Raw genomic sequence first — 11,143 nt, 5'->3', positions numbered from 1 at the left:
GGTTAAATCTAGATGAATGAATGTCAGAACCAGGGGGCAAAAACAGGTTCAGAACCAAGAGAAACCAGATCTTCCCAGTGGTGTGAAAGTGGGGAACAGGTTATAAGGGATCTTTTTTCCTGGTGGCCCTGTTTCAGTAAGAGACCATCTCGGCCATCCCGTCTTCTTTGGATGTGCACTGCTCTCCAATTTATCCCTGCCTGCCTGTGCGAGAGATGCCAAGGACAACTTGGGGCCAAGACTTGGGGATTTGTGAATTTCCATGACTCCTGCCTTCACAGTCCCAAGCCTGGGATGTAAGGACCAGGATAAAATAAATAAAATGATAATAAAAATAATAGTAATTTCTGTTTACTGACACTAAGGGCTGTGTGTCAGATATTGTGCTCAGCACTTTACATCTCATTTAATCTTCAAAAAACTCTGCGCAGTAGATAATTCTCATTTCCATTTTACAGATGAAGAAATTGAGAGAAAATTTAAATAGCCTGTTTAAGGTCACATAACTAGTTTAGCAGAGATGGGATTTGAACTAGGCATTCTGGCCCCACAGTACGTGCACTTAACTTTGGGTACTATTATACCTTGTTACCATTTAGGGAAACCGAGGCTCTGAGAGGTTAAGTAAGTCGTCCGAGGTCACACAGCTAGTAACTAAGCTGTTAAGACAAGATTTAGAACCTAGTCTGGTTCAAAAGCCCAAGCTCTTAACCACTGAAATTAGAGTGGTGGGATACAGGCCAGAGCCCCAAGGTTGTACTGATCAGAGACGTAGAGGTCCAGGCCGCCAGCACCCACCCCAGAACCGCCCCTCGCGGCTGGACTGTAGTCAGCCTCCTACCTCCGGCATTGGGAGATGGAAGTCCTGGGGGCCTCGGGCCAAGCCCGGCTTTGCTCCCGTTTGGCGTAAGTGCCTGCGTCTTGACCACTACTGAAGGCCAGGTGTGGAACCTTCACCCGGGTCCTGGGACCCGTCCTACCCCAGGCTTAGCCCGCCCCCGGCCTCTCTGCTTCTGGCCCCCACATCATCCATACGCCCAGCGGTTGCTAGGCTACCGCGGGCCGTTACGCCGGCGCGGAATGATGACGTACTCACTTCTTCCGGTCTCCCGCGTCTCTCTCCAGCCCGAGCCAGGTCAGTGGGGATCCGGGGCTGACTCTCCCCGGGCTCTGCGCGCCGAGGCCGGGGGTGGGCCCTTCTGGAGGTGGGCTGGGGCCTCGCACCCCCCGGAACTACCCTCTGCCCTGCCGTGGCGGCCCGATGGCCGTGGGAGCGGGGGCCTCTCCAAGGTGGGCTGGGGTTGGAAGAAGCGGCCTGGTAGTCGCTGTGTGGCCAGAGGCTTTAAGGCACCTGACTCCAACCTTCTTGGAGTTGGCGTCGCCAGGGCCCGTTTTCTCTACGTTCCGGGACCTGGGCCCGAGCTCTCCTGGTACTTCAGGGGTCGTCTGGATTGTCCCTGACCCACGACTCTGCCGTTTTTTTCCTTCCAGCATGATCCGCTGGGCCCCCAGAGCATCCCCTGGAAGAGCCCACTCAACCTGGACGAAGCCTTCGGCAGCCTCAGACCGCCCTTGAGGAGGATGACTGAGACACTATGGGCCACGCGCTGTGTGTCTGCTCTCGGGGAACTGTCGTCATTGACAATAAGCGCTACCTCTTCATCCAGAAACTGGGGGAGGGGTGAGTGTTTGGAAATCACTTAGCTAGTAGTCCCCAGCGTTATGGCGATTGAAGGACAGCAGTCTGCACAAGATAGGGGCATAGAAGTATCCTCTTAACATATCCTTTAGCTCACCTGTCACAGCCTAGCGACACGGTAGTCAAAACAGTGGATTCTGGAGCCAGGCCTCCTGGATCCGCCTTGTGTGACCTTGAAAACCCATGGTTTCTTCATCTCCTTAATGGAGATAATTTTTTTTTTTTTTGTCACTGATGGAGTTGTAAGAATTAAATGAGATAATGCATATAAAACATCTCACCCAGTGACTGGTTCACAGCACTTGATAAATGTTGAGTGTTACTCATTTAATATTTATGGAGCGTTTGTCATGTGCAGAGCACTGCCTTATGATCAAAGCACCTCAGAGATTACTGTGTTTCTGCTCTTGAGCCCAAAGTGTAAAATCGTCACACTCCTCTTGAAGCCACATCTTGGGAGGGTTTTTGCCAACTGGGAAAGATACCCCCCCCCCACCTCTTCCCTCCAGGGAATCCCTAGCAGTATGGGAGATGACCGTGGTCCTTCACTGACCCCTTTGGCCCACAGTGGGTTCAGCTATGTGGACCTAGTGGAGGGGTTACATGATGGACACTTCTACGCCCTGAAGCGGATCCTGTGTCACGAGCAGCAGGATCGGGAGGAGGCCCAACGAGAAGCAGACATGCATCGCCTCTTCCATCACCCCAACATCCTTCGCCTTGTGGGTTATTGTCTGAGAGAGCGGGGCACCAAACATGAAGCCTGGCTGCTGCTACCCTTCTTCAAGGTCAGAAAGTCTCCTGGCAATGGAGGGGCTTGCAACAAAGCCATCTACCAAGGGCTGTGTGAGTAGTCAAGCATGTTAGGAAGCAGATGTCATGTCCTGGGTTTGACCACTTCAGATTTGGGGTTTAGAGGAACCCAGGTGGGAATGTGAGGTGTATAGTGCGTGCAGTGAAAGAGTTGATAGGCTGTGACACAGGGAAGGGATCAGGGTCCGGGATCAGAGGCTCAGAAAACATCTCCAACTGTGGGAAAACTTGTGTTGCAGAGGGGTACGCTGTGGAATGAGATAGAAAGGCTGAAGGACAAAGGCAACTTCTTGACTGAAGATCAAATCCTTCAGCTGCTGCTCGGTATCTGCAGAGGCCTTGAGGCCATTCATGCCAGAGGTTATGCCCACAGGTCAGTGGGAGGGCCGTGCGTATTTACGGGGCAGAAAGGAAGAGCCTCACCAAGAGGATCAAGAGGTCTCTGCTCTCCTCCCAAGGAACAATCCCCATGATTCTTTTGCCCTCAGGGATTCCAGCCTCCCTGTCCAGGGATGCTCATGGGCCATTTCTACTTCCCTACAGGGACCTGAAGCCTACCAATATCTTGCTTGGAGATGAGGGGCAACCGGTTTTGATGGACTTGGGCTCCATGAATCAAGCTTGCATCCATGTGGAGGGCTCCCGCCAGGCTCTGGCCCTGCAGGTAACAGAGCGTCTGGCTCCTTTGCCCTCCTGTTCCCCATCCGCAACTTCTTCCGGTGTGTGCCCCAATTTGGTCACATGACTATGACCTGTGCCCCACTTTTGAGTTGTGGGGCCACTGTTCCAGGACTGGGCAGCCCAGAGATGCACCATCTCCTACCGGGCCCCGGAGCTCTTCTCTGTGCAGAGCCACTGTGTCATCGATGAGCGGACCGATGTCTGGGTGAGGAACATGTGGGCGGGAGTATGGCGGGGAGAGGAATGCTACTCTGTACCTGCTGTGAAGTAGAGAGGCAGGTCTTTGTTTTCGAGTGCATGGGGCCCTAGGAACTGCATGTGTCCCCATCCCCCTCGACTTCCTTCCTGGGAGCTGTCACTGACACCGTACTCAGTTGCTCAGGAAGTGGTATAATCCCCCTCTTTGAACAAAGTGAGTACAGCTAAATGTCAGGCCTGAAGGCAGTGGCTAAACGAGGGGTACAGAAGCCTCCAGCTACCTGGTGATTTCTCTGGACCCTGGTTTGGTGTCATGTGGCTGAGGTCAGCATAATCTTTTTAGCTTATGCAGTCACATTTCACTACAGAATTAAGAGGAGAGGTATCCCCCCCATTGGTCCCCTGTCAAAGAATAACCAAGTTGTGCTCAGTCCCTAGGCTGTGTGCTATATGCCATGATGTTTGGGGAGGGCCCATATGACATGGTGTTCCAGAAGGGTGACAGTGTGGCCCTTGCCGTGCAGAACCAACTAAGCATCCCGCACAGTCCCAGGTAAGCAATAAAAGGGCCACCAAACATTTCAGACTGCTCCCAGACATTAGTGGAGTTGGAACCTTCGCACAGGGAACGAGGACTGTCTGGTCACCCTGTCCGCCTCCTTCCACAGGCATTCTTCAGCACTGCGGCAGCTCTTGGCCTCCATGATGACTGTAGACCCCCAGCAGCGTCCTCCCATTCATCTCCTTCTCAGTCAGCTGGAGGCACTGCAACCCCCGGCTTTGGGCCAGCACACCACCCAAATCTGAACAAACCAGTGGCCATGTTGAGGTGGCCCCCGGGCCTTGGAAGGAGGATCCCATCCCCTTATTAGAATCTCCACGTGTTCTCTCCAGGACTACTGTCTTGCAGTTGGGGGCAGGTGGGTGGGGACAGTCAACTCAGTCTTCTGTCTCTGCTTCTGCTCGCTTATCTCAAAGAGCAACAACTGAACAGGGGGACAGACTGAGTTGCGGTGGACAGGGTTGGGGAATGGGGAAAGGGAAACTGATAGAATCGAGACAGGTTCTGAGCAGGACTGCTGAGCTTACATCATGGTCTGCCTCCACATCTGGGAGCAAGAGAATGTATAAAAAGAAGAATAAAGTGAAAGCAGCTTGGTGTGGATCTTAGTCTCATTGTTCCTGGAGTGAGAAGAGGTGCCAGGGGCCCAAGGTCTGGCTGCCGTTTCCAAGGGAACAGACTGGGGAGAGACACTGGTGTAGCGAAGGGTGGTGGGATTTCGTCATTCCACGTGAGGAAGCAGGTATCCTTACCTTACATCTGGCTAGCCAGGAGTGGGCAGTTCTCCTAGCTTGCCTTGGTCAAACACTTAAAGCTGTTCTGGATTGAGCTGGCCTCTGTGCTAAGAACTGGGACCAGGGCTCCCTAGAAGCACACTCAATTCTTTCCTTCATTCCCAGGAGTGGGTAGCTGAGTCAAAGCAGCCCAGCCGGTTTGCCAGGCAAGGGCTCCTGGGTGGAGACACCTGAGGAAGCTTTGGGACAACAACATAACAGGTCTCCCAGCCTCAGCCTGGGGGCAAGGGGAGTGGAGGTGGCAGCCTTGTGGCCCACAGTTTCTCCCAGATGGTTCTAGCTCACACATGGTTAATGATTAATGAGGCCACTTGGTGTGGCAGTATCCAGCTGCCACTTCCTGTCTACTCTGCTGAGTAAACAGGGGCCCTGCCTTTGCTAGGCTGAACTGTTCCCTAGGGAAGGGCACTGCGTCCCTGAATCACCAGGGAGGGGAAGGCAAGGGCAGGGCTGGCATCTCCTGCTCCTGAGATTGAAGCTTCTTTTCTCCCTCCCCCCCCCATGCTCACCCCCATGTGCTGACGTCGATGTGGGTCCTGGGGTGCCTATTAGCAATGCTGGAATTTTCTCCAGGGCCCTGGCAGGAGGCTCCCCCCAGCTAGCATAGAGGCTGAGGCCAGAAAGAGAGCACAAACAGAGAAGAGATGACCTGACTTTTAATGGCACAGCCCTAGGCCCCAGCAATGCAGCAAGAGAGACACTCAGCTGTGCAAAGCTGCTCGGAGGTGCAGTGACACAACTCAAGGAGATCGCCCTTGTCCCCTCCCATCCCCCAAGCTTATGACTAGGCTCCGTGCCCAGAAATTGTGGGCCAGCCCAGCCCCGCTCCCAAGCCCTCATCACACACAGAGGTGCCCGGGCCAAGCTTCCAGAGTCAGTGAATGCAGAAGCAGCAGGAAGAACAGGGTAGCAGTCTAACTCAAATACAGAAACTGCTGGACTTAAACTTCTACTTGGAAAGGAAGTGAGAACTCGTATCTTTTCAACAGCTTGTGGCTGGACAGACAGGTCCGGGATTCAGTCCTCCTTTCCTCTCTACTCTCCTGGGCGCCCCTGGGATCTTACATCAAGGTCCCTGAGGTCACGTTTCCTGGGCCTGGCAAGGACCCCTTGGCAGATCTCACCTTCAGCCATGGAAGGGAAAGGGGTCATGGGCAGCAAAGAATGAGGGCGGCAGCAAAAGCAGTGAAGCAGTGGCAGCGGCAGCAGCACAGAGAGGAAAGCAGCAGAAGCTCAAGCACTCACAGAGGGGACAAGAAACCGTGCAAGGAGACTGTTTATTTCGAAAGGATTTTGCAATAAACATAGTGAATGGGCTCCAGGCAGCTGTTCTATTCTTCTCCCTCATCCTCGTCCTCATAGGAGTCGATGCCCACCTCCTCGTAATCCTTCTCCAGGGCAGCCATATCCTCCCGGGCCTCAGAGAACTCCCCCTCCTCCATGCCCTCGCCCACGTACCAGTGCACAAAGGCCCTCTTGGCATACATCAGGTCGAACTTGTGGTCCAGGCGGGCCCAGGCCTCGGCGATGGCGGTCGTGTTGCTCAGCATGCACACGGCGCGCTGCACCTTGGCCAGGTCACCCCCGGGCACCACGGTGGGTGGCTGGTAGTTGATACCAACCTTGAAGCCCGTGGGGCACCAGTCCACGAACTGAATGCTGCGCTTGGTCTTGATGGCGGCGATGGCGGCGTTGACGTCCTTGGGCACCACGTCTCCGCGGTACAGCAGGCAGCAGGCCATGTACTTGCCGTGACGGGGATCGCACTTCACCATCTGGTTGGCAGGCTCGAAGCAGGCATTGGTGATCTCTGCCACGGACAGCTGCTCGTGGTAGGCCTTCTCTGCAGAGATGACCGGCGCGTAGGTGGCCAGGGGGAAGTGGATGCGAGGGTAGGGCACCAGGTTGGTCTGGAACTCCGTCAGGTCCACGTTGAGGGCCCCGTCGAAGCGCAGGGAAGCCGTGATGGACGAGACGATCTGGCTGATGAGCCGGTTGAGGTTGGTGTAGGTGGGGCGCTCGATGTCCAGGTTGCGGCGGCAGATGTCATAGATGGCCTCGTTGTCCACCATGAAGGCACAGTCCGAGTGCTCCAGGGTGGTGTGGGTGGTCAGGATGGAGTTGTAGGGCTCCACCACGGCCGTGGACACCTGGGGGGCGGGGTAGATGGAGAACTCCAGCTTGGATTTCTTGCCGTAGTCAACCGAGAGCCGCTCCATCAGGAGTGAGGTGAAGCCCGAGCCGGTGCCCCCTCCGAAGCTGTGGAACACCAGGAAGCCCTGAAGTCCTGTGCACTGGTCAGACTGAAAGGCAGGAAAGAGAAACAGCAATGTAGGTGGGCGAGGGGCCTGAGAAACTACCTTCTGGCTCCACAAAAGCCTAAAATCTCTCAGGAGTCAGGGCAGAGACCCAGAGTCTGGAACATGCTCTGAAACACATACAATTAGAGACGACCCCCTGAAATGGATCCTGAAAAAAGACATTCCTGACCATTAGCATCGTCTGAAAGCTCCCTCCTTTCCATCCCAAATTCTCACCAGCTTGCGGATTCGGTCCAGTACGGGGTCAATGATCTCCTTGCCAATGGTATAGTGACCACGGGCATAGTTGTTGGCGGCATCCTCCTTCCCAGTGATGAGCTGCTCTGGGTGGAAGAGCTGCCGGTATGGGCCATTTCGGATCTCATCTGGAAGGGCACAAACACATCGTTAGGGCACAAACCACAAGGCTGTGCTCAGCAGGGACCACCCTCCCCCAGCGTGGTAGCTGCGGTCAGATGTATGGAAAAGCTCATCCTTCTGTAAGCCTGTGATACCAGCCTGTGAGAGAAACCCACACCCACCACCCAGCCTGGCCTGCAATCAGCCCGCCTTCTTCAGCTTGAGAGATGGCACAAAGAGTTTGCAGGGCCAGGAAAGCCAGGCCTAGACACCATCTCGCCAGAGAAAAGCTTAAGAGGCCCTCTCTGCTCCCCTCAATTCCACTCCATCTTCCTCTCACCAATCACAGTGGGCTCCAGATCCACAAACACTGCCCGTGGCACATGCTTTCCAGCACCGGTTTCACAGAAGAAGGTGGTAAAGGAGTCGTCCCCTCCACCGATGGTCTTATCACTGGGCATCTGCCCATCAGGCTGAATCCCATGTTCCAGGCAGTAGAGCTCCCAACAGGCATTGCCCATCTGGACACCTGCTTGCCCCACATGAACTGAGATGCATTCACGCTGAGGTATAAAGAGAGGGAACACAGCATAAGCCCCACATCTACAGCCCTCACTTCATGAGCCTCTCTCCCACCCTATCACCTACCAGCCAGGATGCTTCGGTTGGCCAAAGTGGACGCCTGGGGCTGGGCAGAGGTGGGAAGAGGCTGGCAGCCTGCCCAGGCTGCCCCACATAGGACTTAACTGGAGGCACCCAGTAGGGCAAACCAATCCCTTCAGTCTACTTCCCTGTGAGGACCTTGTCAAGTAAGAGCTGTGGCTCCACATGACCCTGCCACACTCAGAAGACACTCAGGGAGGACAGAGAGGGTAAGTGCACACGAAAAGCAGGCAGATACTGCAATGACTCTGAGACAAGGACAAGCGACTTTTCAGCCATTTTCAGATATATACTCCCAAAGCCACCTTTCTCAAGAGCCTGAGAAAGGACAGGTTTTCCAGGGCCATGAGTTTATAGCTAGAAGCCCCCCAACTTGACTAATTCTTTGAGGATGAGCAGCTGGAATTTCATATAACCCTCTCCCCCTTTCTTTCCTGTGGGCTGCAGAGGTGTCTCAGCCCTCGAGTCTGGCATCAACTGACCACACTGACCATCAGGGTGTCCTCTCCAACACCTTTAAATCCCATCTGGCTCTGGAGATCAATCCCAGCTGGCTCCTCTCCCCACCTCCACCCCCACACTCTGGGTGTCTTCACCACCTTCACCCACCGCGCAGCCCTCACGGAAATAGCAGAGGGTGCAGATGGCAGGCGCGGGCAAAAAGGGTTGTGGGCACTGGGGCACCGGCTGCCTTAGGCTCATCCCTGCCAGTCTGAAATTAACCCCTAAAGAGCCAAAGTGGTGCGGCGCAGGGCCCGCGCAGCCTCCCTTCCCAACACCGAAATGGCGGGGTGACGGTTTCCAAACACCCAGAAAAGGAAGCGGAACCTGCGGTGAGGCCCCAGAGGTAACCCGCCTTGCCCTGCGCAGGGTGAGCGCCATCCTGCACCCCCGGTCTCGCAATCGCCCCCCCCCCCTTCTAGATTCTTTCCAGTTACATCCCAGCCGAAAGCGAAGATTGGATTTCGGCCCCCGTTCCCGGGCTATAAATACCACCCCCCTACACACACCTCTTTCCCCTCCCCCCAACCTGGCCTGGGCCCGCGCTCTCGCTCAGCGCCAGCTGTCTCTGCCCGTCCGTTCACTGGGCTCGGGCAGGAGAGGGGCCGACTCGCCTCATGAGGCTGAACCCCATTCCTGCCACCCCTCCTGGCTCAGAAGCGGGGTGCTGAGTCACGGGGGGGGGGAGGGCTGTGGGTAGGAGGGATGCACACACAGTCGGAGGAAAAGGGGATGCTGAACCAAGTAATCTGACCCCCTACCACCTTCTTGTGCTAAGCACGTGTTCGCTCAGTTCCGGGGAGCGGGGGTCGCGGTGGGGGGAGGCCAGGGGCGGAGGGCAGCCCAGGGGGTCTCTCTCATCCGCGGAAAGGACGGGGAGCGGGACTGCGACTCCCCCCCGGAAGGGTTAGGGCACAAATGCTTGGTGGAGCAGGAGGCGATTTCCAGAAGGGCTCCTCTCAGCCTCTCGGCTAGCGAAGAATCCCACTCCACTCCACCCCTCTTCCCCAGCCTCCAAAAGTGGACAGCACGACTCGGTCAAAGTCACCAAGACAGTGGGGGTGGGGAAATGCACAAACCCTCGCACCTCCTCGAGCCCCGGAACGCCGGATGGAGGGTCCGGAGCATCCCGGGAGGGAGGGCCCCCAAGGAGGAGAAGGGCAATAAGGGGACTGGCGCGATCCCGGCGGGGCCGCACTCACCATGGTGAGTCCGGGCGGTGGGTCTCACGTAGAGTCCGGGTGACGGGTCTCGGTGAGAACTGCGCTAGCTGCAGTGCCGCACCGCTCTTATAGGCGGGGGGCGGGGCCCGCGCACTGCGCTCACCCACTAGGGCTGTGCGGCCCGGAGGCCACGCCCCCGAAGGGTAGGCGGCCTCGAGGGGTGGGGCCAGGGAGGGTCCCCTCCCCCTTCCCCGTCTTGGTCTCACCTGTCTCGCATGGGTTAGGAGTGGCGACCCGGGCTTTAACCCTTCGCTCCAGGTCTTGAGCCGACACTCTGGGCTCCGGATCTCCGCTGCAGGGACGCAGGGCATGGTGCCAGGGCGCATCTCGCCAGCACCTGAGTCATGAGGGCGCCCATCGCCCAGGTGTCCTGACTTAGGCCGGGTGCTGTACAGGCTGTCCTTGCGAGGTGGCTGCAGCCAGACTTCGCCCGTGCCCTCCCCGCCCCGCCTCCCCGGAGGCTCCGGCCAGTCCCGGGGGAACCCTTTGCAGCTGCACACGGCCTGCTGGTCCTCGGCCTGGACGGCTGGCCTTCGCCAACGCCCGTGGGCGGCCGAGGACCAAGAGCTGCACAGCCTGAGCCCCAGGGTGCGGATCCCTTAGAGTACCCCACGGAGCCAACCCCCGCAGCCTGCCTGCGAGGGCCGACCCCAGGAATCTGCCGCGGCTCGCCGGCTGGCCGCCGGTCTGTGGCCCCGTCATCAGCGCCGTCACTATTATTGAGCCCTCGCCACCGCCACCTGCCCGCTTCCCTGCGGCCAGAACCGCCGGAGCTCTGGACTGAAGCCTTCAGGACGTGGATTCCTGTCCTGACTGCCCTGTGTGACCTTGGGCAGGTGACCTCACCTCACCGAGTCCTTGGCGTATTCATCGGCGAAAAGGAGACGCTGATTCCTCACTGACGGCGTTATTGCGAGGAATCAAAATGTTTGTTGACTCTGAAGAGGAAAAAAGAAAATGGAGATTTTGATATCGCGCCTGATTATGACTTTCCCATCTTCTCCTGTTCCTAGGCCATGGCCAGGATCTGTGACCTGCGTCTTAACGCCTTTAACGCTCAGGCAGAGGCCTCCACGGAAGCTATTCCTTCTTCCCCCATTCCATCTCCATTTCTTGCCGGAATGGGCTTTGTGATCTACTTCTGCTTTCCCTTACGTGCCATGCATTCTCTAGCTGTCTCCCTTCACTGGGGGAATCATCAGGAAATGTCCCCTGTGCCCATTGGAATGTCCAGAAGGAACCTGCCTCTCAGGCTAGTCGTTTGGAAGAGATTGACCTGCCTCACCTACCACAGTGTTTCCTTAGGGCCAGAGCTGTCTGACGGGACAGCACAGCAGGATGAAAAACTA

At 56.6% G+C, this 11,143-nt stretch overlaps 2 protein-coding genes across 5 annotated transcripts; one reads left to right on the top strand and one right to left on the bottom strand.

Annotated features, from left to right (window-relative positions):
* Nucleotides 1-884: 884 nt before the first annotated feature.
* Nucleotides 885-4,556, top strand: STK16 (serine/threonine kinase 16). 3 transcript variants are annotated; one of them, XM_047085842.1, is made up of 8 exons: nucleotides 885-1,135; nucleotides 1,492-1,681; nucleotides 2,268-2,487; nucleotides 2,752-2,885; nucleotides 3,056-3,176; nucleotides 3,303-3,398; nucleotides 3,823-3,944; nucleotides 4,060-4,556. In XM_047085842.1, exons 2-8 carry the CDS (start codon nucleotides 1,596-1,598, stop codon nucleotides 4,196-4,198), a joined length of 918 nt encoding a protein of 305 aa, XP_046941798.1. In that variant the 5' UTR covers nucleotides 885-1,135; nucleotides 1,492-1,595; the 3' UTR covers nucleotides 4,199-4,556. The 3 variants fall into 3 exon arrangements, with proteins under 3 accessions (XP_046941798.1, XP_046941800.1, XP_046941799.1); XM_047085844.1 differs by lacking the exon at nucleotides 885-1,135 and adding an exon at nucleotides 1,181-1,205; XM_047085843.1 differs by lacking the exon at nucleotides 885-1,135 and adding an exon at nucleotides 1,232-1,290.
* Nucleotides 4,557-6,010: 1,454 nt separating this feature from the next.
* On the bottom strand, nucleotides 6,011-9,832 carry LOC124516496 (tubulin alpha-4A chain). 2 transcript variants are annotated; one of them, XM_047085840.1, is made up of 4 exons: nucleotides 9,774-9,832; nucleotides 7,748-7,970; nucleotides 7,285-7,433; nucleotides 6,011-7,050 (listed from the first exon to the last, which is right to left on the bottom strand). In XM_047085840.1, exons 1-4 carry the CDS (start codon nucleotides 9,774-9,776, stop codon nucleotides 6,079-6,081), a joined length of 1,347 nt encoding a protein of 448 aa, XP_046941796.1. In that variant the 5' UTR covers nucleotides 9,777-9,832; the 3' UTR covers nucleotides 6,011-6,078. The 2 variants fall into 2 exon arrangements, with proteins under 2 accessions (XP_046941796.1, XP_046941797.1); XM_047085841.1 differs by lacking the exon at nucleotides 9,774-9,832 and adding an exon at nucleotides 8,056-8,072.
* Between the last annotated feature and the right edge of the window lie 1,311 nt (nucleotides 9,833-11,143).

This window comes from Lynx rufus, unplaced genomic scaffold, assembly GCF_022079265.1.
Source record: "Lynx rufus isolate CCGP_SWC_20201006 ecotype Redwood Valley unplaced genomic scaffold, mLynRuf1.p SCAF_2, whole genome shotgun sequence".
NCBI lineage: Eukaryota > Metazoa > Chordata > Mammalia > Carnivora > Felidae > Lynx > Lynx rufus.
This window is presented reverse-complemented; position numbering and strand designations above follow the sequence as displayed.

Coding starts and splice junctions, on each gene's coding strand:
- STK16 (XM_047085842.1), top strand. CDS start 1,596: ATGGGCCACGCGCTGTGTGTCTGCTCTCGGGGAACTGTCGTCATTGAC. Junction 2,488..2,751: donor TGCTGCTACCCTTCTTCAAG/GTCAGAAAGTCT, acceptor CTTGTGTTGCAG/AGGGGTACGCTGTGGAATGA. Junction 2,886..3,055: donor GCCAGAGGTTATGCCCACAG/GTCAGTGGGAGG, acceptor ACTTCCCTACAG/GGACCTGAAGCCTACCAATA.
- LOC124516496 (XM_047085840.1), bottom strand. Junction 7,434..7,747: donor TCTGGAGCCCACTGTGATTG/GTGAGAGGAAGA, acceptor GTGCCCTTCCAG/ATGAGATCCGAAATGGCCCA. Junction 7,051..7,284: donor TGGACCGAATCCGCAAGCTG/GTGAGAATTTGG, acceptor CCTGCCTTTCAG/TCTGACCAGTGCACAGGACT.